Genomic DNA, 24,075 nt, shown 5'->3' with positions numbered 1-24,075 from the left:
CGCGGGGCTCAGCCCCCGAGGGAGCCAAACCCGGCCCCGGGGGTGCGGGCAGAGGGGTGGCCCGGGGCGGTGTAGGATGCGGGATGCCCGCGGCGCTGGAGGGGACAACGCGTCCCCATCCCCGGGGAGGCGGGAGGGGGGCTGGGTTCGCGGCTGGCCCCGGGACTGCTTACCGACCCCTCCACCCCCCTTACACCCCCTTCCCCGACGGCAACCGGTGCTCCAGCTCTCGGGGCCGCCGTCCCGTCCCGTCCCGCCTCGCCGCTGCCCCCCGCCGCTCCTCCCGCCGAACGCGGGGCAAAGTCCGTCCCAGCGCGACCGATAAGGGCCGGGGCGGGGGCCCGGGGGCCCGGGCGGCGGCCGGAGGAGAGGCCTGATTTGCATAAGGTATATTGCCTAATGGTGGCGGTCATGGCTCGGTAGAGGGGCGGCCCGCGCCCCGGAGCAGCCCGCCGGTCGGGGCGGAGCGGCAGGCGGCCGGAGGGAGGGCGGGAGGCGCGGGGCGAGCGGCGGGGCGCGCCGCCGGCGCCCGGGAGGATGGTGTCCCAGCTGAGCGCCCTGCAACGGGAGCTGCTGGGTGCTTTGCTCAGCTCCGGAGCCACCAAGGAAGGGTTGATCCGCGCCTTGGAGGACATGGTACCCGCCGCCGGTTTCGGGGTCAAGTTGGAGAGCCTGCCGCTCTCCCCCGGGGGGCCGCCCGACGGCAAGGCCGCCTTCCCGGCGCTGGCCAACGGGCACGGCAAGGGCAAGCTCTCCGGCGACGAAGGCTCGGAGGACGGCGACGACTTCGACACGCCGCTGATCCTCCGGGAACTGCAGGCTCTCAACACGGAGGAGGCCGTGGAGCAACGGGCCGAGGTGGACAGGATGATCAGGTACCGGCGGGGACCGGGACCGGGATGGGTACGGGGCGCACCCCGCTGGGGGTCCGTCTGCAGGCGCTCAGGTTCGACGGCCCCGGCCCCAAGCGCCCTGCCCGGTGTGTCCTACCCGGTGGCGGGTCCCGGTGCTCCCTGCCCGCCCCGAGGTTAGTCCCGGTGCTCGCCGCCCGGTGTGTCCTACCCGGTGGCGGGTCCCGGTGTGCCCAGCCAGCCCCGAGGTTATTCCCGGTGCTCCCCGCCCGGTGTGTCCTACCCGGTGGCGGGTCCCGGAGCCCCCAGCCCGCCCCGTGGTTAGTCCCGGTGGCCGGTCCCGGCTCGGCGGGGCTGTGCCGGGGACCCGGGCGGGCAGGGAGAGGGGCCGGGGCCCTCCGGCCGCGTCCTCCCGCCCCGTCGGGTGCCTCCCGCCCGCCCGTCGCGGCGGGGCCGGGGCTGCCGGGGCCGTGGAGGCTCGGAGCGGCCGCCGGCTCCGTCCCTCCGCCCTCCCTCCGCGCCGGGAGATAAAACATAAACTGCAACACGTGGAGCCCGGGGTGTTATTAATTTATTTCTATAAATCATCAACAGAAAGATACACAAAAGGGCCGCGATCGGGACGAGCGGAGCGGCGGGTTATTCATTGCCGAGGTTGTAAAGCGGCCGGGGAGAGGGGAAGGAGGAAAACCCCGAAGGCGGCGGGCCGGGCTCCTGCCGCTCCCGGGGATGCGGCTCCTTGCCGAGCCGGGCCGTGCCGGGCCGTGCCGGGCCGCTGGGTGCGGGGCCGCCGTCGGGGCTCGGCGGAGCAGCCCCGGACTCCGCTGGCATCGCCTGCTCCGGCCCCATCGGGGCGCAGACGGCACCGGGTCCCCTCCGTACCCCGGGTCAGGGGCAGCCGCCGCTTCTCCCGCAGCCGGGGGTGCCGGGGCGATCGTGGCTCCCCGGACAGAGCCCCCGGGGCCGGTGTAAGCGGGTGGGGAGCCCCGCAGGAACCTCTGTGTGTGTCCTCGCCCCCCCGCGCCGTGCCTTGCACTGGGGTTTTCATACCCGTTTTGGTGCCCCAGCGGCACCCTGAGCTTGGCACTGATCCTGCCCGCCGGGCTCAGCCCCTGGTGCACGCCTGTACCCTCTGCCAGCCCACAGAGCCCAGGTCAGCCCCGGTTCTTGCCCCTAAACAGCCCCGGTGCCTCGGCAGCAGTGTGCCAGGGCCTGGCTGGGGACAGGGACACCGCTCAACTCCAGGCCTGGCTCAGTACCAGCAGGGCACACGGTGCCTTTTGGGGCTGGGGCTGGGCAGCAGCGCCTGTGCCTGCCAAGGGGCTCGGCTGGGACACGCTGTGTGCTGAAGAGGCTCCGTGCGAGGGAGAAACCGTTGCAGGCCTTTTCTGCTGAGTTTGCACCCCTGCTGCACCTTTGGGTGCTACTGCCTGTGCCCAGTCCCCCCCTCTCGCTGGCTGCATCCGTCCCCAGGGGTGCCCGGGGTGGCAGCGGGGGTGCAGAGAAGGCTCAGCCCCGGGATCGCTGCGCTCCCACAGGTGTTTCTGTGCAAAGTTTGCCTTTGGTGCAAACAAGAGCAGGCACATGTCCCCGAGGAGCCTTTGCAAAGAGCTCGTGTTTGCGCTCGGAGAGGCCTTTGTACTTGGAGAGGGAGCTGGGTAGGGGAGTCGGGAACCATTTATTGCAGCCACGCACGGGGGCTAAACCCCCTCTGCTCCCGCTCCCCCGGCGTCGGCGTCCTGACCCCAGGGCCAGCTTGGTCTTGGGCTATTCCTGCATCCCTGGGGGTGCTCAGCCCCACAGCTCTTTTTGGGACTGCGGTGCGGGCTTGACCTCCCACCCGTGGCGTGGGCAGGAGTTGCCCATCACGGTGGTCCTGAGCGGTTCTCCCTGGCCGCAGCCCCTCGGCAAGTGGCGTGTTCCCTTGGACCCGTTCATGGTGCCCCAAGAGCTTCAGCTGATGGGGGTGGGAGAGGGGCAAGTGCCACCCCGCGGGCGGGCTGGCCCCGGTGCCGGCACGGTGGTTTCTCGCAGAGCCCAGCCAGAGGGGTGCTGGTGGCACGCAGAGCCCCGCTCCGGGGCGAGACGCCCCGTGGCTCTCTCCCTGCCCCATCAGGGCTCACCCGGACCCCACTTGGGCAAATAATGTACCCCAGGAGCACCCAGATCCCATGGGCCTGGGGACCGCAGGAAAGCCACCCATCCTCGGCCAGAGATGCCCCGAAGCCGCTCCGAAAGGTGTGGGGAGCGGCGGGCGCAGCGCACCTCCCCGCGCCGATTCCCTGTGTGCACAGGGAGATGCAGATTAGATAGATCATTTCTGTAGGGAGCCGGGTTTATAATCCATCTGTATAAATTCTTGGCATATTTCTCCGAGGATGTGGAGTGTATTTACCTGTTTTCAAGGCTGACAAAGGGGGTGAGCGGGTCCAGGAATCCCTGGGGAGACGGACGGGCTTTGCCCCCTGCCTGCATGTGAGGCTGGAGGGGGAAATGCCTCTTTCTCGGTCAGCGTTCGTGGCCGGGCTTCGTTGGGGTTAATTTTGTGCAAGAAAAAAACACCTTTCCCTGATTTCAGTGGAGAAGGACCATGGAGCCAGGGCTATAAACTGGTTTTCCAGTATCACAAAGCACTCCTGGGTTGGGTTGGTTGGTTGTTTTTTTTTTTTTTGCATATAAAGTCCTGGTGAATATTGGACAATTAACGTGGGTTTTTTTTTTTTTCATTTTGGTGACAGAACCAAAAAAAAACGGGCTTGTGTTGAATCAAAAGGTTTTTCTCTCTGGCTTTTTAGGTTAACCAAAAAAGAAAGGAAAAAAAAGGCCAAACAAACACTCAAACGTTTCATTTTGGGTCAAGTCCAAACATTTTGTTTAACATGAAACAAAATGTTTGGGTTTGGTTTCAGGTTGTTTAACCCTTTTGAATACGGTCAAGTTGATTTGTAAAGAAAAATCACTGCTCAGAAATTAAGAGCCGAATAATTGTTTTGAAAGTATAAGTGTGACACAGGCTGGAAATATCAAGGGGAAGCTTTTCTTAAGGAGGAAAACTGGAGGGAAACGCAGGGACTTTTTTTTTCCTAATTCTCACGTATTTTTTTTCCAGCCAAAAAGCTGCCAAATTTTATTTAAATTCAGAAATCACGTCCGTAAGCCCCGAGTCACTTGTGTGACATTTTACAAGTGTGCTCCGTTGCACTGGCTCGCCATTTAACTTCGGGGAAACGACGCCCTTGGCTTAGTTGTGAACCAAACTGCTGTTAGAAATGCTAATGAGCTCTGTTCCATTAACTTATTGTCAATCAGTAATTAGTAGGATCAGTTGGGTGACAGAACTCGGTGTGAGCCCCTCGGCTTGGGCACGGCGGGCTTTGCCCCGCTTCGCCGGGACGGAGCGCGCGGAGGAGAAGAGCCGCCGGGGAAGGACGTTCTCTCCACATCCTTGTTGGCTCCTGCCTTCTCCTGGGGCAGCACGAAGACCCCAGAGCCCCGAAATCCCCCCGTGCCGCGGCCGTCCCCACCGGCTCCTGGTGCTGACCGGCAGCGAGCGCCCGGCGGCGAAGTGCCCCCACGTTTTGGGGACAGGAGCAGGCTTTTCTGTTTGCCCCGCGCTCGACCCAGTCTGGGCTCGGGGCCGTTGGGCAACCCGGGGTCAGTGCGAGCGCGTGCCCGTGCCCCCGTCCAGCCCCGCAGCTCTGCGGTGCCGCAGAGAGGACACCACATGTACCGCGGGGTTCCCCTGCCCGGAGGACGCAGGACCGGGCACAGGGACAACGTCTCTAGGAGGCTCCGTGCCCTCCTTCCCGGGGGGCGACCAAGCCCCCGCTGCCGTCAGCGGGCTGCCCGCGCTCGGGTGCTTTTGCTGTGGATCCAACCAGCTTTGTTTTCACGCTGCATTCAGGACAAAAAAGTAAGAAATCTACTTGGTGGTTGGGTTGTTTTTTTTTTTTCCCGTGCCAAGCTGAAGGATCCAAAATAAGTGATGAATTGGGAAAGCAGCCGGACGGTTATTCCAAGCGCCGCGTTAGAGTATCGCATTATTTGAGTGCACGACTGTGACCAGGCTCAGGCTCCACACCGATTTTTCGGCATTAAAGCACTTCCTTTTAGCCCGGCGTCCTCCCGAAGTGCGGAATAAATCTGGGGTCTTGAGCACAGCGAAAGCGCGTCGGCCTGTTCCGCTGCCTTCGCGTCGTGCTTTCGTTAGAGCTGAAGAGCGCCGACAGCATTCTGAGTTTTGCCTCTAATTTTATTTGTTCCCTAAATTGGTGTCAGCCACCCCAAGGACACCAAAGTAACGCGGATTTAGGAAAGAGTCATTTTACACCTGGATCCTGCAGGAGCCAAATTCAAGCCTTTAAAAATATTGAACAACAACTCAATATTATTGGGGGTGGGTGGGTTTGGGTTTGGTTTTCCATTCGGGGACTTGCTTGGGTTTGACCTTCGCCTCTCAGCCTTTTGCCTATGGCCCGCGTGTGCGCTTCGCTGTTGTGGGAGCGTGGAAATAGGGTCTCGTTTAAATGAACATGGACATTTTTTGATAATTATCTCTGCGGGAACGGAAGGGAGAAGCTAAAGCAGCAAGCGGGGCAGGTGGGGTTTGGTGGCCATGCGGGGATCCCTGCGAGCCGGCGACAAGCGCGGGGGCACAGGGCAGGGACCGCACCTGGGACCCGGGGCAGGAAAACCATCCTTGGCCCCTCCGAATGAGAGGATTCTCTTTCTTCAGAGAAATATCCCTATGGGCTTCCCGTGTCCATGCCCCATAGGGGTGTGTGTGTGTGTGTACCCCATCGGGCACGTACCCCTTCGACGGGAGAAATTGCGGTGAACGTAATAATGGCAGTGGTTAGTGGATGGGCTGCACTTGAATAGAACAGAAAAAAAATGGAATAAATAGAATAAAAAATAGAATAGAATAAAATTGAAGGATCTGGAGGTGCTTTACCAGCATCGATAAGACCTTGGTGTGCCCCATCAGGACACTGGCATCCGCTTTACTTCTCCCCCGCTGGGTGAACAGCCTGGTGGGCATCCCTGGGGCGGCCGTGGCACCCCGTGAGCCCCCATCCCACCAGCCTCTGCCTCCCGGGGCTGTTTTGGGGGGCGGGGATGGCAGTTGGGGAAGGACGTACGCTCAAGGGATCTTGTGTCCTTCTGGAACAGGTTTCAGAATAATAATAATAATGGGTTTCCATCATGGGAAGAAGCAAATACCGGGGTGTTTTTCCTGCACTGGGAGAGATTAACCCTTTGTTTCCCTCCCCCCCGCAGCGAGGACCCATGGCGGGCGGCGAAGATGATCAAGGGGTACATGCAGCAGCACAACATCCCGCAGCGGGAGGTGGTGGACGTCACCGGCCTCAACCAGTCGCACCTCTCCCAGCACCTCAACAAGGGCACCCCCATGAAGACGCAGAAGAGAGCCGCCCTCTACACGTGGTACGTCCGCAAGCAGCGGGAGATCCTCCGGCGTAAGTACCCGCGCCAGCGCTCGCCCTTCGGGGCTGGTGGAGGGGGGAGAGGGGGGTCCCTGCATCCCGGTCCTGCCTGTGGGTACACGGCACGTCCAGATCCAGGCGAGGAGGGCGAGGAGCAGCCCCCTGCCCTCTTCCCTGGCAGAGCCCCCTGGACCCAGGCTGCCCAGCATCTTCCCCCGAAACGGTTTTACAAGTGAAAGGAGTTTAAGGCGCCGGGAAACTCTGCGAGAGCCCCTCTCGCTCACAGTAACACTGTGCGAGTTCCCCCAAGCCCATCCCCACAGCTGAGCTGCTGTATATGTATATTCATTAGAGCTGGGAAAGCAATTAATGATTACACACAATTCGATGCCCTTCCCACCCCTGCCCCCCCTTTTCCTCTCTGTTTCTCGAAACTGCTCATTTTCTGCAACTACGTGCAAAAAAAGTAAAGGGAGGGAAAATAAAAAAAAAAAGCCCCGCTGTAAATCGCTCCTGTCTGTAGCGTGGTCTGGGGCAGTCTGTGCTATTTAAAATGCAGATGTTATTGACTGTACACAGACTGTTGCTTTTGCGCCCCTCTCCCACCGCCCCCTGCCCTGGGTCGGTCCCGTCCCACTCGAAGCAGCCCTGGTTTTGGCTGAGCTGCCGGTGGAGGCCCTGCCACCCCCCATTCAAAGGGCTCTGCCTCCCGCCTCCTAAAGGATGCGATATCCAGCGGATGGGATAGTGCAGAAAAGGATTTAGCACCAAACACCACGGCTTTGAAAGCACACCTTGAGACGTTAGAGCAAACAGAGCCTGCTCCAGCTTTGCCCTGCGTTTCCCCGCTCGTCCCAGGGGGAAAAGCCATTATAATAAGAGGGAGAATTCCCCTGCAATAAAATAAACCTTCCCATTAATCTCCCTTTACTGCCGTGGTGACAAGTGCTGGGTCTGAGGCGGGCTGCCGGGGAAGGTCACCTCTGGTGCCTGCCTGCCCTGGGCATGGGGCCGGCGTCCCACCGCCCTGGGATGGGAGCGGGAGCCGGAGGGGAGCTCTGGGCGAGCAGAGAGAGGCACCCTCTCGGCGGGCTTTGCAGCCATCCTGCCTGGCTCCTGGCTTGCAAAAATCCTCCCGAAACAAGTGTGTGCCGGCAGAGACCCTGCCCATGAATATGCATGCCCTGCACATGCCTCCCCATTAAACACCCTCCCGGAGGGATGGTAATAACTCCCCTGCCACCGTGCAAGGCTGGCCCCTTCCCTGGGGTGGGAGCAGGGAGCACCTGGCTTGCTCCAAAGCGTGCCAGGGCCGTGGGCTTGGGGTGCAGCGGGAGGGGACACGGGGTGGGGGGCCACCTCCGCGCGGGACGGTGACTCCGGGCGGCGGCTATAGGCCAGCTCACGTCTGCTCCTTTCTCTTTCAGAGTTCAACCAGACAGTCCAGGGTTGTGGAAATATGACAGACAAAAGCAGTCAGGATCAGCTGCTGTTTCTCTTTCCAGAGTTCAATCAGCAGAACCAGGGGGCTGCCCAGCTCGACGACGCCTGCTCCGAAACCCCCAGCAAGAAGTTGCGCCGCAATCGGTTCAAGTGGGGGCCGGCCTCCCAGCAAATCTTGTACCAAGCCTACGACCGCCAAAAGAACCCCAGCAAGGAGGAGCGTGAGGCTCTGGTGGAGGAGTGCAACAGGTAAAGGCTGCCCCGCGCTCCCCGCCGCCTCCTCACCCGCCCCGCAGCCTTTCTTCCAAAAAAACTCCGTGCGATGCTGGGCTCCCGGCTCACAGCCCCGGCTGCTGGCTCGTGGCACAGCTTTGCTGAGCTGCTTGGCCTCTTTCGGCCTTGGTTTCCCCATCTGGGTGGTGTCTGGGGCCAAGCGAGCTCCATGTTGGGGCAAGGATGCCATGGGGATGCTGCAGGGATGCTGCAGGGATGCCGTGGGGATGCTGCAGTGATGCTGCAGGGATGCTGGGGGGATGCTGTGGGGATGCTGCAGGGATGCTGGGGGGATGCTATGGGGATGCTGCAGGGATGCTGTGGGGATGCTGTGGGGATGCTGCAGGGATGCTGCAAGGATTGCTGCAGCATTACAGCAATGTCAGAGGGAAGGGGGATGGCTTTTACAGTGTGGCTGTAGTTGGAAAGAGCAGGCAGGCTTTTAAGAAGGGCTTAAATGGCCCCAAATTCTCCTGTCTTCCTGAGGCCCCCTGCTTGGCAGCGCTGGCAGAGCCCCCCAGTAGCACCCTTGTTCCAACGTGTCCCCTTGCACGCGCAGGGCCGAGTGTCTGCAGCGAGGGGTGTCTCCCTCCAAGGCACACGGGCTCGGTTCCAACCTGGTGACGGAGGTCCGCGTCTACAACTGGTTCGCCAACCGGCGGAAGGAGGAGGCTTTCCGCCAGAAGCTGGCCATGGACGCCTACAGCTCGGGCCAACCCCCGCACAGCATGAACCTGCTGCTGTCCCACGGCTCCCCCCACCACAACCAGCCCAGCGCCTCGCCTCCCAGTAAAATGCCAGGTAAGCCCTCGCTGAGGGTGCTCGGGCGGTGGAGCAATCGCAGCGCTGGCTCCCGTTTCTGCTGGGGCTATGGGGGCCGGGTACGGGTGGCCTTGGGGGGCAGATGGTCATCGTGGTCCCTGGCGCAGCCTTGACAAGCGATGGTGGCGCGGAGAGGCGCAAGCGCTGTCGCTGTGGCCGGGCGAGCCACGTGGCGGGGGCTGGATTTCCGTCCTGCCGAGGATAAATCGGCTTTTGCTTGGGTGGTTTAATTCATCGGAGTCCCCGCGCGGGCTGGGCTGGGCTGGGCAGGGAGGCGGGCTGCTCTGCGCCTGCCATATCAATGCTGGGGCCTTGGGATGCAGCCAACTGGTGAACACTGGTTTTGGGGAGAGGATGCACAGGCGGCGCTGCAAAGCCCGCAGGAAGACGTGGCAGCGTGTTCCGGCCTCGCTGCAGGGCTGGAGCTGGCCCGGGCTGGGTGCTGGGCTGGAGCTAGCGCAGGCTGAGGGCACGGTGCTGCACCGTCCCCGTGCTGGAGCAGGAGGAGGTGGATGAAGAAAACTGCTGGGGGGGCGCAGGGCTCACCCCAACCTCCACCGCTCCACACCACGGTCCGTCCCCGTTGTGCATGGTGAGGAGCCGGCTGGGAAGAGCAGACCTGCCGAAAACTCCTGAGGGATTTAGGCAGGAGATAACGCTGCTGGGGAGGGGGCTGCTCGCCCGGGGGGAAGCTAATCAGGGCGGGTGGGGGCGGCGTGGCGTGGGGCGGGAGGCATTGTTGGGAGAACAATCCCCATTGTCCCCCTCTGCAGCCAACGGGCCAGCCCCCGGCAGGCAGGAGCGGGCCCTCAGCAGGGGGGGGGGGGGTCAGCACAGGGGCTGCGCCCCAACCGCCCCCACGTCTCCCCTCGACCACAGCACCGGCACCGGCACTGGCACAGCCCGGCCGGGGAGGCTAAAACCAGCCGCCTCTTGGAAATGACCCTGCCTGGCTCGTTACACACACCCAGCTCGTTACAAAGGCAAATTAAAAGAAACCTGTACGGTGGAGAGTCCCTGCGGGAAGGGCAAGGTGCCTGGGGAGAGGAGGCTGAGGGCTGGGGACCGGTGCCAGCCCATGGCTGGACACCCGTCCTTGGGCGTTAGCAAGCGAGGGCAGCCCCCACAGGGGTACCCGGGGGAGGCACCAGCCCCGGGTGGGTGCTCAGCATCCGACCCACCTCCCAGCCCTGGGAGGGACAGGCAGCATCTGACCCAGCTCCCAGGTACTGCTCACCCCGGAGGGGCGGCCGGCGGTGACCAAAATGTGACCCTGCCCCAGGAATGCCCCGCACAATGGCGGGGACAGGGAGGACGTTTGCCCTCCTGTCACCGGCTGATTGCTTACAAGGTGCCCTACAAGCACATTGTCAGCAAAATCAGCTGTTTCCAGTGTCGGCCGGCGGGCTTTACAATACCCCGCCAGCATGCAGCCCCGCGTTGTCATGGCGTTGTCCCCCCCGTGCATGCTTAATTGACAATTAAGCTGGGGCTTTGAACGAACCCCGCTGCCTTTGATGTGCCCCCGTCCTGCCAGCGCGCATGCAGGCACCCCACGAGAGCCTTTGTTTCCTTCTATTAGGGGACGGCAATTACTGTAACCGCCGGCATTTATCTCGGGGCTGGAGGGCCGTTAAGCCCCAACCTTTATTTTCCCGTTGGAGCAGTGGCCAGCAGGAGCCGGCCGTGGCTATAGGGCCGATGACAGCCCATTCGGAGGGGCTTTTGAGCGAAGCAGGAGTGATGGCCGCCGCGGAGGCGAAGGACCCCTCAGGAGGGGTCAGGAGGGCTTGGCTGCAGGAATTTGTGGTGGCCGGCGCTCATATCTTGTCGGCCTTGCTGAGGAGGAGGAGAGGGGCACGGCGAGGGCCACCGCTGGGGCTTTAGGGCTGGTTTGGGGGCGGTGGGCAGGGATGGAGCTCAGCCACGATGGCTGCAGGGTCACTTGGACCAAGCCAGGTCCGGCAGCCTCGCAGCTCCCAAAACATCGCTGGGTCCATCGCTGCTTGAACCTCCCCGAAGAGACACGTTTTGGGGACTCGCTGCACAAGTGGGGCACGGGGCAGTGCTGGTGGAGCCAGCCCCGCCGCCTGGCTGACCCCACCGGGGGCTGGCCGTGCTGGGGTTTGAACTGCCCTTGCACCGCGTGCGTCGTCGCCTGGCGCGCTCTGTGCCTTAACAGCTTAATGACGGCGCGGGGACGCTGCCCGCGTCCCACCCCTGCGCGGTCCCGTCCTCCCCGTGACGTTCCCCGGTGGGAAACAGTGGGGCTGGCGGCACGGGGCAGCTGCAACGTCGGTCCCGTGCCCGCAGACAAAGAGGGCTTGTCCTCTCCTGGGGACGTCAAGGGGGTCTTGCGAAAGGGCACGGTGGCAGCCAGGCAGGGATGAGAGCTGTAAAAGTCAAACATCCTCCCGGCCTCTTCTTGGGGACCCATCTGTCGGGCCTCAAGCCGTAGTTTTTAACTATTTGGAGGTAAATACTTAAAGCCTATCTATCTCGGAGGCTTCTCTCAGACTCTGGACTTTTCCCTTCCTATGGGGTATTATCAGCGATCTTGGTTCCCTGTTTGATTTGAAGGTCACTCGGGGCTTTATCTCGGTGCCATGCCGTAGACTCTGGCTTATGCCATTTTTATCTTCAAGAGCCCTGAAGACAATCAGCGCATTGATGAGATTAGGTGACGCACCGCCCCGCTCGCCAGCCGCCCCCCGCCTCCCGCCCTGCATACAAAGGGCCGGCCGGCGCCCGGCGCACCCCGCAAAGCCCCGTCCCCGTGGCCGGGGGTCGCAGCATCCCCCCCCAGCCCATCCCGGGGGGTCCTGCATCCCTTCGTCTGTCCAGCTGTACCTACGCTGTAGTATCAGGGCGATATCAGAGCAATCAGGTATACTCACACACATGTATATGAATGTACCTTATTTACATATATTTTTAGATGGAGATAACAAACATAAAAATAACTCAGTACCACCTCGAGATTCCTCCTAAACCCAGAGGGCAACTGAAGTGTTTTAGCTTTTTCTTCGGGAAGAGCTGGTCAATAAACCCTCGGCCCAGAGGTACTTTGGTTTGTATCTGGATCCTACACGTTGTTCCCCGGGGTATGTGCTGGTTCTGATTGCGGACCCGGTGCCAGCAGTTGTAATATTTTACTGTTGGGCGCATTGTGGGGCTCGGTGGGTACAGTGCGCTGTTAGGAGCTTTTCCCGGTTTTATGGGGGGTAATTAGAACTTTATGACAGCAGCAAAATGGGAGGGTCCAGTCCCCATAAACAGGTTTATAATGGATATAAACTATGCACCTCTGCAACTTAGCAAGATTAACACTTTAGGGACAATTTGAGTGGCAGCCCAAAAACCCGAGCTGCTCTCGGCGCTGCCTGGACCCGTGTTTGGGTGGGTGTAAAGGTCCCGTCACCGACCCGGCTGCTTCCACGAAGTCAGTAGGTGCAGTGTCGCTGAGTCCAGCGGGACCCCAAAAATGACACTTGGCCTTTCTCACCCCGCTGCCGGGCTCCCGATCCACACCGGGGGCTGCGTCCCCGTGGGTCTGTGTGATCCCCATGGGGTCTGTTTTGGGGTTGGGCATTGCTGGTGATTTGCAGGAGGTTTGGGAAGCTCCGGGCAAAAGCGCAGCCCGGTGCCGGGGCGAGCGGCGGGCGCTGCTGCTGGAGGAGGTCGGGATGTGTCGTGCATTTAATACATTTAAAAGTACAGTGAGGTTTTTTTTTAAAAAAGTACAATTTAATCATGGCTTAAAGCGGGGGAGAACCAAGCTGCTTCATTGCTTTCGCCTGCCAAAGACACAAGACCTGTGTGTAGCTAGAAAATGGCACAAGCCTGCGATGAAAACAGCAAAGTTCTCCGCTGCTGCCCTAAAACCCCGCATTGCTCTCCCCGCCCCAAAAGCTGGGTTGGAGGAATGGGTCTGGCACCCCTGGGGGCTGTCCCGCCGCCCGTCCCCGTCGGCTGAAACACAGGGTTAAGGCTACGGGAGCTGGACCCCGCAGCTTGTCTGGCAACATGGGAAAGCAGTAAAACATTTCGCGGGCAGCGCAGCTCGGGGGCCGCACAATAGCCGGGTCCCATAAACAGACTTTTATGTTATGGCTGTAGCTCCAGTAAAAAAAAAAAAAAGCCTTAACGAGGGCAGGCTCCACGGCCAGGCCCATTCCCGGTGATCCCCATCCAGGCTCCTCTGTCGGCCGGCTGCGGGGAGAGGCCGAGGAGGAATAAATCTCTTTGCACGGGGGCTGCTTCCAGCTGCGGAGGGCGGCGGGAGGACAGTCGCGCCGGGCTTCAATGGCCGTCTGAGCCCCTGCTCGTAAACCCTGGGCCGCAGAGCCCCCCGCTCGCTCCGGGAGGAAACCTTCGTGCCCCGGTGCCACCCGCCGGAGCCGTTCCTGTGCATCCACCCCGGCCGGCAGGGACCCATGGGGCGTCCTATGGCGGGGGCGAGCGGTTGCGCTGCCAGGGGACGGGAGGCTCCGGGAGCTTTGCAGCCCCGCGATGGCAGAGCACAGCGAGGAGGGTTTGCTGAGGAGCCGGTGGCTGGGGAAGCCTGGGCACGGGTGACCTGCCCTGTGGCGGCGCGCTGTGTCCCAGCGTGGGGTCCTGCTGCTGTAACAGAGCCCAAAAGAGCCCAAAAGCGCTCAAATGGGGGCTGGCAAGGTGGCTGGGGAGGAGCAGCGTGCGCTTGGGGGCAGCTCGGGAGAAAGGCTGAAGGGGGGTATCACCCAGGTGGGTGCTTTATGCTCGGCTTGGCTGGAGCTCGCTGTGCTCACTGGGAACGGGGGGCTCGGAGGAAAGGTACCCACTGTCGTCGGGGACCTCTGTTATAGCAGTAACAACAGCAACAGCAATAATGCCTTGTGGTAGTTTCCAGTATTAATTATCTAACCTGCCCGTATCCAGCCCGGCTCCGAGGGCGTGTAAGTAACAGTAACACCCATCCCATCCTCGGGATGGGACAAACCCAAGCCAGGAGAGCTGAGGGCTTCCTAAAGGTCTGCAAGGTAGCCGTGGCAGAAGGCTGTCACCCTGCCCAGCAAGTGGTTTCTGGGCAGACCCGCGTGCCCACACGGGCACTGGAGATGCAGGAGCCCTCCTGACTCCACACGGCCGGGGTCCTCGGTGGGGCCGGACCGTGGCACCACTGCCATCAGCCCCGGAGCCCAACCTCACGCTCCTCAGGAGAGTTAATCTTCATCAAGACTTGGAGTCTTCAGCGTTTTTATCTAGAGACCCAGAATCTCGGTCACCAGCCTAGCTGAAAATCTCAGCATTGGTTATTGTTTCTCAAACAATAAGTCTTGTTCTTAGGATTGCAGGGAAAAGCTTAAAAATCAGCTTTTAACACCTCGCATATTTTTAAAGACATATTTCTGAGTGTCTTGGCTTGTGAGTTACAAGCATCCTCAGCTGGGCAAAGCATGATTTTGGGGATTAAAATGTGGTTTGTTTTTTTTTTCTCACTGAAAGCTTCACCGAACCCAAAAGAGATTGAAGATTGAGCAGAAACTCTGATTTTCTTTCCAACAGGAGCCGCCTGTGCTCCTCGTCTATCTTTAAGATCATGCTCAGAAGAAAGGGCTTTATTTTATCTCCCCTCCCATTGTTTAACCAGCGCTGCAGGATCTCAGACCGGCAGCGGCTGAAGCACACTCTGCACGAGGCCGGGACCGCGGGGAAGAATGTGTGTGACAGTGCCCCGGTTGAGTAATGTTTACCCTGTTCACGGCAGGGACGTCCACTCGGACCGGCAAATATCCACCTGCCAGAGGACATTCTTTTATTATCAGGGATAAAAGGGGTTTGCTGGGAAATGATCGGGAACCAGACATCGCGGGGAGATTCCTATCTGTGGGATGTATTTAACCAGCTGATGGGGAAAATTCGGAGAGGATTAAAGCGTGACTTTGCCGTGGGTTTAGTGGAGGGTGCAGGTAGCCGTCTGCGCTTTGGCAGATCTTTTGGAGCTCGTGGAAAGCTCCCGGACTCCAGTTGTCATTTCTTTCTTTCCCCTCGATTCAGGGATTTTGAGAGTAGCCCTTAGAGCATCCTTCGTCGAGTCAGCCTGCATCAGCTCTTCCCCTCGGCCACCCAGGAGAAGGAGATCCCAAAATCCCAGGAGGAAGATCCTTTATCTGGGCAGGTTTTGTAGCTGGGGGTGTCCGTGCTGTGCCAGGATGGCTGAGAAGCCACCGGCAGCCTCCGCAGGCTGAACCTCTCTGGCTGACGGTCACTCTGGGGAGCTGTCCCCAGTGTCCCTGTGCCGTGGCCAGGGGTCATGGCTGGACGATGCTCTTAAAAACGCTTTTTAAGATTGGGAGGCTGGGCTTCGCCATGGTTTTCTTTCCCAGAAGAGCTGTGGGTTGTCCGTCCGTCTGTCCATCGCTTCGATCCCAGGGCAGTTCAGTGAACTCAGCCCGGAGCACGGTGCCGGACTCCTCGTAATAAATGGCTTTTCACCACAGTCATCAAGGCAGCCTCGTAAAAGATGCTTTTGTTTCCCGTGGGTTTTCCTCGGTTAATTATTTGTGATCTGTTGATGCCTTTCCATGACACATGGCTGATCATATGGTTATCAGTGCAGGGTGTTTTAGCCAAATTAAATATATTTATAGAGAAGACCTGTGCTCGAGCCAGATTTCCCTCCTTGGCGGCGGTGGGCTGTGGTCTGATCTGGAGGTTTGTGTGTGTCTGGTCCCTCTGTCTTCCCCCGAGCAGCCTGTTAATCATACACCTGTCGAGAGGGAGTCGAGAGGGAAAGCGGATGCAGAAAGGCCTGAGAAAAAAGCGAGAGCCGTCGCTGTTCAGAGCTGGGCAGCGCTGGGCTGGCCGGGGGCTGCGAGGAGCCGGGCGAGCCTCGCGGAGGGAAGAGCTGGAGGATGCAGAGGGGCTGCCTGCGCAAATCGAAGCACAAGGGGTGCAGATGGGTGCAGAGGGGTGTCCAGGCTGATGGCCTGGGTCGGGCTCCCTTGGGAGCAGCTTTTTCCACCCCGTGACATCGAGGCCCACGGGTGCTCAGCATCCCTCGCCGTAAACTTCTCGCTGTAATCTCAGAAGGTGGGGTTGGGGAGAGGCTGGGAAGCGGCACTGGAGGAAGGGGCACGTTGTTCGGTGCCGTGCCTCCCGTTTATCGTTCAAGGGTGACATTTAGGAGCTTGCACGCCTGTTTGCAACCTTGTGCCGCGCATGCCGAGGGAGCCAGGGAGGGCTGGAGGGTTTCCCCTTTGCAGGGACAATTTCAGAGGGGGTTGCCACGGCCGGGGTACCCGTGGGTGATGCCAACGCTTGGCGGTGTTTTGCAGGGGTCCGGTACAGCCAGGCGACAAGCGGCGAGGCGGCATCCTCCGGGGCCATCAGCCACCACGGCAGCGGTGCCATGGTCACCACCAGCCAGGCGGTCCTGCAGCAGGTCTCCCCGGCCGGCTTGGACCCGGGCCACGGTTTGCTCTCGCCCGACGGTAAAATGGTGAGTACACCTGGCCTATTGTGGCAGCGGCGCTGATAAGATAAGAGGGCCCAGCGGGCAAAGCAAACACGCTTTCCCCGGGTTTCACACGCGGCCCGCGCCGAACAATGGGGCATTGTGGGGGGGACGGGGCCGCGGCGCGGGCGCGCGACTGTCCCCGCCGCCCGGCTCAAAGGCGGCGCTCGGCCCCCGCGCTCCCCGGCGGGCCACGGCGTGTTTTCCGAGCGCGGCCCATCCACCTGACAGAGCCCCGCTCTGGTTTTTATTGATCGCGTGCCTCGCAGATTGAACGCGCGCTGGGTGGATCGCTGTTTGTTTTCTCCTGCCAATGACATGGGTACCGATAAAATGCTCATTCATTATTTTTTTTCCCCTAAGCCCTCCCGAGTTTGGGGTTTTTGCTAGCGGAGTGCTTTCCTTGCAAGCAGGGACCTCCTTGTCCCAGGGCATCACGCAGGGCATCTAACCAGCTCCGGCTCTGGAGCGCCTGCCTCTCCCCAGCCCCTTCCCCACATGCTCAGGGCTCTGCGGCAAGGGTTTTGCTGGGCAGAGCTGCAAATAGCGGTGGTGGCCGGCAGCGGAGACGGGACGTGGACATCCCTGCCGGGTGCTTGATGCCTCTCCGTGCTGCCGGCTGCATGACCGCTCCCAAGAAGTGGTTGTAAATGCAGGGCTGGGCTGGGCTCCCAACGCCCGAGCGCTCGGGCTGCTCCTTTCTGCGGGTGCCTGGCTGGTGCAAAGCCCTTTGGAGGAGTGCCTGAAGGAGCGGGGCGGGTAGGGGGCACAGGGGGCTGGGGCAGGACGGGACAGGAGGGCACAGCCCTTCCCCGGAGCAGGCTGGCGGAGGGTTGCGTGCGGCCGCCGCTCTTCCGGGAGGAGGGTTTTTTTTTTTCTGCTGAAAGCGAAAGTCAAACATGGCACTGGGTGGCAGGGCCAAGCCCGCTCTTCCTTGGTTTTCACTTCCATTTTCGGAGGGTTGGCCCTCCTGGGCGGTCGTGTCGGTCTCCCTGTGAAGCTGGGTGGCTGCAGAGGGGCTTGCCGTCCCCTCCCTCAGCTATGGCACTGTTTAATTTTGCCTTTCCTCCTGCCGTTCTCTGCCTTGCAAGGGTCTCCGTGCAGCCCCTCGGGCTCTGACACTGACCCTGCAAAGCCAAGCGTCCCCCGCCAAGCAGGGGGGATGTTGCAGAGCAAAACCCCAGCCCTCTCAGCACACTCCTGCTGCCCCGAACACACCCGTATCTCCCCAGGGGTGTGTTGAGCCTTGTAACCCTGAGCCTTGAAGTCATAAAATGAGTCAGGAATAAAGGCAGCAGCAGCAGCAGCAGGCACCGAGTGCCCAGGGTGAGTGTCCACGAGGACGAAGCGATGCGGAGCTCGGTGGCAGAGGCTGCCAGCACCCCCCTGCCAGCTCCTTTTGCGGGAGCCACGTCTGAGGGGTGGGTTTGCCGGAGCACAAGGAAGGACCCTGGGATGGGGCAGAGGGAGCTCACAGCGGCTGGGCAGGATGGGAGAAAGCTGCGTGGAAATGCAGCGGATTCCACTGGGAAAAGCAACGTGTTGAAGTGCAGTCGGCGGTGGCGTGCGGCAGCAAAAGCCCTGCTGAATTGTCCCTGCTGCACAGGCGTTGCACAGGGCCGTCTGGGACCGCTCTGGTCCTCAGCAGCATGTGGCTCTGCCAGCTTATCTCTGATCTTTAAGCAGGGCTAGCTAGTGCTTGCAAGTGATTTAATAAAAATAGGTTGTAGGCTGTGGTTTCTAGTAAGTAAACATGTGCCTTGAATACCCCACATGAAACCAAAAGCTGCCAAAGAAGTTGCTGCATCTGAAGGCCATTGATTTTTTTTCAGGGAGGAGCATTCCTGAGGCTGCAGAAAGCTTTGGAGGTTCACTCTTTCATGCTCCAGTGTAGCCCTTAGCTGTGGTAGTGCCAGAGGCTCTCCCCTGAGGGTCCAGCGTCTGGAGGGTCTTTTCCAGCCGTGCAGTCTCCAGAGGATTTGTTTTGGGTGCAGTGCTTTGGGTCTAAGCCCCCCGTGGAACAAGCCTGGGCTGCAGGCGAGTGGCGTGCACTTGCCGTGAGCTGTTTGACTTGTGCACCCGAGTGTGGCGTAACCTGGCCTTGAAGAGACTTTGAAAGTGGAAAATACCGGATCAGGAAATATGAGTCACTCCGGGGCTTTGGAATTTATTGATGGGTTTGTTTCAATTGCAATGGGGCTATCTCCGACTCACATGTGCAAAACAAACAAGGTGCTTGGACTGGTGTCCAGAAATGTCACACGAAGAGCTGAAAGGATGGCTCTGAATTGGGATCGAGGTTGCTCAGTGCAAGAGGTCTAGTTAGGGGGATTAGGAGAACGCGCAGCAATTCAAGAAATCCCCCTGTTTGTCCTGGGGACCACCTCCAGTCCTCTCGCCGCACTCCGAGTGTGTCTGATCCCTAAACACTGACCTGAAATCCCGGGAACTGGCTCTGGCTGAGTGCACCCATCTCCTCTCACCAATATCCTGCCTGTCTGCAAAAGCATTGACTAAGATCATGTCAACGAGGCCCTTTTTATCTGTTTTCTGTCTTTTTTTTTTTTTTTTTACTTCCCAAGTTTATATTTCTCACTTTCCTCTACAACCGTGACGGTTAGAAGTTAATGAGTGCTGACAGTCCCTGACATCAGGAGCTTGGACTTTGGGGGACAAAATGGCAAAGGCTCAGGCCGTGCCGTGTCCTGGCACCGTGCTCCGGTGGAGCTGGAAGCCAGAGCCAGCAACCTCCTTCCCCGTGGCTGCTTCGCTATTTATTAACACGGGGTTCAGGCGCCCCAGCTGGGGTCTGCAGCCCCGGGGCGGGGGGAGCTGCGTGCGCTGAGCTGAAGGTGCCCCAGCGAGCCTGCAGCCCACTTGCCTCCTGCGAGGGGGCTTTGCTGACACCCCCCCCTCCCCAATCTCCCCACTGAAGCGGGTGGGCAGCAGGGGAGGGGGCTGGGAGCAGCCTCCCCCTTGGCTGTGTCTCTGATGGTGGCTGTCCTGCCTCGCTCCTTGGCAGATCTCCGTTTCGGGGGGCGGGCTGCCCCCGGTGAGCACCCTCACCAACATCCACAGCTTGTCCCACCACAACCCGCAGCAGTCCCAGAACCTCATCATGACGCCGCTCTCGGGAGTCATGGCCATCGCACAGAGTAAGCGCGCGCCCCGAGCTCACCTCCGCACCCCGCATGGACACCCCCCGCCCCACCGCCCCAATTCCAACGATGGCGGCGGGGGGACGCCCTGCCCGCTCACACCAGCGCTGACGTCCCTGTTCTGCTCTCTCCCTCCTCCCAGGTCTGAACACCTCGCAGGCGCAGAGCGTACCCGTTATCAACAGCGTTGCCGGCAGCTTGGCAGCTCTACAGCCGGTCCAGTTCTCCCAGCAGCTCCACAGCCCGCACCAGCAGCCACTGATGCAGCAGTCGCCCAGCCATATGACGCAGCAGCCTTTTATGGCCACCGTGACTCAGCTGCAGAACTCGCACAGTAAGGGTCCGGGCAGTACCTGCGAAGGGAAGGGCCCAGAAAATGAGTTCAGATGGAAAAATAAGCTTTTGCTCTCTTCCTCCTCTCCCCCTGCCCAAGCTCATGCCCGTGGCTGCCACCTCTCTCCCGCGGGTACCAGCGGGCCCGAGGCTGCGAGTGGGGCGCAGGATGGACACATCCCACCCCATCCCCTCCTTCCCCCTTGCCACATCTCCCGTACCACTCCGCTGCTGCCCGGCGGGTGGGATGAAGCGCCCACCTCCCAGCATCTTGTACGAACTTTATTTTCTCTTCCGTGTTCTTATGGCTAAAACACCCGCTTTGCCAAAGGAGGTGGCTGGGCCTGTTGAGCTCCCTGCAAAGCAAACGCTTCTCTGCTGTGCCCTGAAGGGATCTGGCTTCGCCCCTCAGCCTCATCCGTCATCCCGGCCCCGCTCCAGCCCGGGGCTCTGCTGCAGAGGGGTTGCAGAGCTCCAGGGTCTGGTCCAGCCACAGCCCTTCAGTCCTCACTGATTTCCCTGGGCGAGCTGCTAGCTGAGAAAGAGGTGGCTGAGAGGTGGTTTCTTTCCATGGCTTGTTTTATCTCACTCGTGTCTCCACGACGCTCGTTCCCACGCAGCACCCCTGCGACCTGCCGTGCCGCGGCGCTCGGCCGCTCTGCCCCGGCGTCAGGGCTGTGGGTGGCTTTTCCGTGACGGCTGCTTGTCTCCCTCCTCTCCGCAGTGTACGCACACAAACAGGAGCCTCCCCAGTATTCCCACACCTCCCGCTTCCCCTCGGCGATGGTGGTGACGGATACCAGCAGCATCAGCACGCTCACCAACATGTCTTCCAGTAAGCAGGTAATAATGGCCCAGCAGATGTGGCCGAGGGTGTGCGGAGGTGGAGCGGGGCTGTTTCCCCCCTGGAGATGGGGCTGGAGGAGGGTGCAGCCACACGGGAGGCTGAGGATGAGCCTCAGGGTGCTGAGAGCCCCAGCCCAGCCCCTTCACGCTCACCAAAAAAAAACCTGCTCGCAGATGGCGGGCGTGATGGGGATTTGGGGGATGCTCTGACCGTGCTGGATGAAGACTTGTCTAACGCCTGGTGGTACCCTCAGGGCCACGCTTATTCCTGGGGCAGCTTCATCAGCGTGGGAGCATCCTACTGGGGTACCAATTGGGCTGAGGAGGTCAGGACCAAGCAGGGTCTAGTGCCTTTGTGCCCAGAGCGAACCGACACTGGTTGGAGTCGAGCAGAAGAGCCGGGCTCCAATGCGCCTTGACTTCCCCCAGCCCATAAACCTTTATCATCTGCCCGGTGCCGGTGCAGGTGTAAGGCTGGACTTATCCTGGTTCAAATCAGGTGTGTGAGGCCTTACTCAGACAATAGTCCCTTTCTAAAAGCCAGCTCTGGGGACTGTGGGAAATATGTGGCCCTTATTGATTGCTAGATAAATAAGAGAGAGCCTTGAACTTGCATTCAGATAAACTTTCTTACTGAGGTTTGACAGGGGAGAGGAAAAAAATGTCTGCAATGACCACAGAGTAAATACGGCGTGGGATTGCTCTGAGACAGCCCCCGTGGGTGCCCAGTGGGGGAGGAAGGAAGGGGCGAAGTCAGAAGAGGGGCTGCTCGAGGGGTTTGGGGTGCCCGGGAAGGGGTGACGGACGCCACCATCCCCGATTTGGCTCAGGCTCCCGCGCTTTGTGGCGCTGGGGGTGCCCATGTCTCCGCGCCCGCTCACTCTCGGTCTGGGAGGTGGTCAGGCACGGCCGCGCTCCTCGGGAGCACCATTTCCTCCGCGCGGCTTTATCAGCCCATCTGGTGTGCGCTCAGCCCGAACTGCCCCTGATTAATCGTGCTCTCCCGCCACGGGCTGCCTTTGATGCCGGGCTGGTCGAAAGGAGCCCTGGGCACACAGGAAATATCCCTGGCAGGGAGATAGCGCCCGGCCATCCCCGCTGCCCGGCCGGGCGCTGCGATCAGCCTACCTTGACGCAGCACTGCCCGGGGTGGTGGGGGCTCCCTCGGTTCTCTCCCTCCCATCACGCTTTTGCACTTTAATTAAAGCAGGAGGAGGTCTCGCGGCTCAGGAAGGGGGGAAATGGGGCCTGGCCCCCGCGGCCGCTGAGGCGGAGGGGTGCAAAAGGGGCACGCACCCACCCCGTCAGCCCCCCGTATGTGGCAAACAAGCACGGGCTGGTCCTGCAAGCACCAGGGGTAGGATCTGGTGCCTGTCCCCCTGCCCAGAGCTGGAGCGGGTATGGGGGTCGTGTCCCCCCAAAGCACAGCCTCCCAGCCCCTGTAGCTTCTTTTTCTACCAACCATTTGACGTTCAAGCTGGAAAAATTTATCTTTGGACGTTGTTTTTTTTTCCTCAGTGGTCGCCCATTTCGTCAGCAAGGGGCGAATGAAGTGCTACAGAGGCAGCACGGGGGGCCCCATAAATGCTGCTCACCCCCAAATGGGTCAAATGCCTAAATATTTTTGGTGGTTTGGGTTTCTGTGACTGACTGGGGCTGACAGGGACCGTCCTTCGGCTCCTCCACGCTTTGCCTTGGCCTAAGGCAGGCACTGCTGGGCAGAAGGGTGCCTGGCAGCGATGGGCTCCTCTGAAGGGGCCAGAAAGGGCAGGAGGGGTCACTTGCATCCCCAGGGGACTTGCAGGTTTTGGGGCACAGTTTGCTGGGTGAGAGCTGGGTGCTGCTGGTGGGAGTGCACGGATAAACCCAGGGTGTGCACAGCCCACATGAAACCCCAAATCTGGGGGGGGGGGCGGGCGCACTGCTGCTCGCTGGGCACCCCCCTCTTTGCAAGAAGAGAGGCATTCTCATGCAAAGCAAAGCCTCCGTCATTCCCCAGCGGCTCTTCTGCACCCCGCAGCCCCTCACCAGACCCTGCAAACCCGCTCCATGGCAAAGCCCGGCTGCTCCCAGCCCTGCTGGTGGGGACAGAGGCTCGAGGGACGTCCCTGGTGTCCCGTCCGTGTCCCCCCCCCCGCCTCGCCCCTCGCGGCCCAATGCTGCGGATCGCTTATCAGATGATGCTATTTAGACCTGGAAGGGGCAAATACCTCCCGGTTCCTTTGACAACGCTTGAGGCTGAGCCACCATTTTTATTACGTTAGCAAACACCTGATAGCCGCGGCCTGTCCCTAATGACATGTCACGGGAGGCTCCTGGCGTCTCCTTATCTCTGCGTTACGATGTTTGCTGTGTGCTCCAGCCCACAAGGTCACCCACGGCTCCCGGCCCCCACACCCCACCAGTGACCGGGGGGGACCCCGGGTGGGAGACCCACCCCAAGGGATGGAGAAGGGGCCGTTCCCCTGGGTGGGGGGGGGGAGGATACAGTGGTGGGGGTTGCTCAGCTCCCTCCCCAGAGGTGACAGCGACGCTGGGGGACAGCAATGACCCCAGCCCCACTCCCACCAGCATGCAAGCTCCTGCGCTCAGCCTCACGCCTGGCTGCTCTTGGCAGCACTGCCGAGCTGCGTGCCACAATCTCTGCAACAGCCTGGGCACAAACAGGCCCTTTTTTATTATTATTATTATTATTATTTTTGGGAGGGGGTGGCAATAGCTGGCTTGGCAAGTATTTTCCCAGTGCCTCCCCCTCAGGGGTGCTGGGGAGGGCTCGGGGCCAAGCAGGGCTTGTGCAGCACCACCAAGGTCCCAGGGTGGTGCAGGAGGGGATGCCTCCAAATGCTTTGCAGTGCCACTCTCCCCCGGAGAGCCCCCCGCGGTGCTGCCTTCACCTCCTGCCTGCCTGCCGCTCACTCTGCTGCTCTCTCCCTCCGCAGTGTCCCCTGCAAGCCTGGTGATGCTCCACACCTCGCTGCTTTTGCACATAGCAACGGGATCTTATTTTCCACAACATCCCGCCGGTGACCAGCGCGCCGAGCCCGGGGAGTCGCCAGAGCGAAGCCCAGCGCCGCAGCGAGCAGCCCAGCAACCCGAAACGGAGCCGGAGGCTCGAGACTCCCCATCGCCCTTCCGCGCCCTGCCAGGGACGAGCCTGGATTCACGGGGTGCCCACCTGGGACCGTGCCTCTCCTTCTCTCCGCGCAGTATTTCCAAGACGTGTCTTGGGGATTTTTTTCTTAAGTATTTGCCTTCCAAGAGGCCGCTGGCTCTCCCAAGGAACTAGGAACAAGCTGTACTGGGAACTGGCAGAAGGGCAAGATGGATAATATTTAAGTTATACTCCTCCACCCGATGGACTAAGAGGGACTTGGGTCTGTTACTTGGCGTTTGGAAGGAGGAATTGC

General features: G+C 60.6%; 1 protein-coding gene across 2 annotated transcripts; it reads left to right on the top strand.

Moving 5' to 3' along the window:
- Window positions 1-537: 537 nt before the first annotated feature.
- On the top strand, window positions 538-23,628 carry HNF1B (HNF1 homeobox B). Of its 2 annotated transcripts, none has more exons than XM_086475171.1 (9): window positions 538-875; window positions 6,132-6,331; window positions 7,804-7,990; window positions 8,574-8,815; window positions 16,153-16,316; window positions 19,354-19,486; window positions 19,632-19,823; window positions 20,547-20,665; window positions 23,608-23,628. In XM_086475171.1, exons 1-9 carry the CDS (start codon window positions 538-540, stop codon window positions 23,626-23,628), a joined length of 1,596 nt encoding a protein of 531 aa, XP_086331297.1. The 2 variants fall into 2 exon arrangements, with proteins under 2 accessions (XP_086331297.1, XP_086331296.1); XM_086475170.1 differs by having other exon boundaries at window positions 7,726-7,990.
- The last annotated feature ends 447 nt before the right edge of the window (window positions 23,629-24,075 follow it).

This window comes from Leptosomus discolor, chromosome 18 (assembly GCF_034619465.1).
Source record: "Leptosomus discolor isolate bLepDis1 chromosome 18, bLepDis1.hap2, whole genome shotgun sequence".
Classification (NCBI taxonomy): Eukaryota; Metazoa; Chordata; class Aves; order Leptosomiformes; family Leptosomidae; genus Leptosomus; species Leptosomus discolor.
The sequence above is the reverse complement of the archived record's forward strand: the minus strand, read 5'-3'. Positions and strand labels throughout refer to the sequence as shown.

Excerpts from the sequence above, each read along its gene's own strand:
- HNF1B (XM_086475170.1), top strand. The coding sequence starts at position 538 with ATGGTGTCCCAGCTGAGCGCCCTGCAACGGGAGCTGCTGGGTGCTTTG. Across the intron at positions 876-6,131 it reads GAGGTGGACAGGATGATCAG|CGAGGACCCATGGCGGGCGG; the intron begins GTACCGGCGGGG and ends TCCCCCCCGCAG. Across the intron at positions 16,317-19,353 it reads TCTCGCCCGACGGTAAAATG|ATCTCCGTTTCGGGGGGCGG; the intron begins GTGAGTACACCT and ends GCTCCTTGGCAG.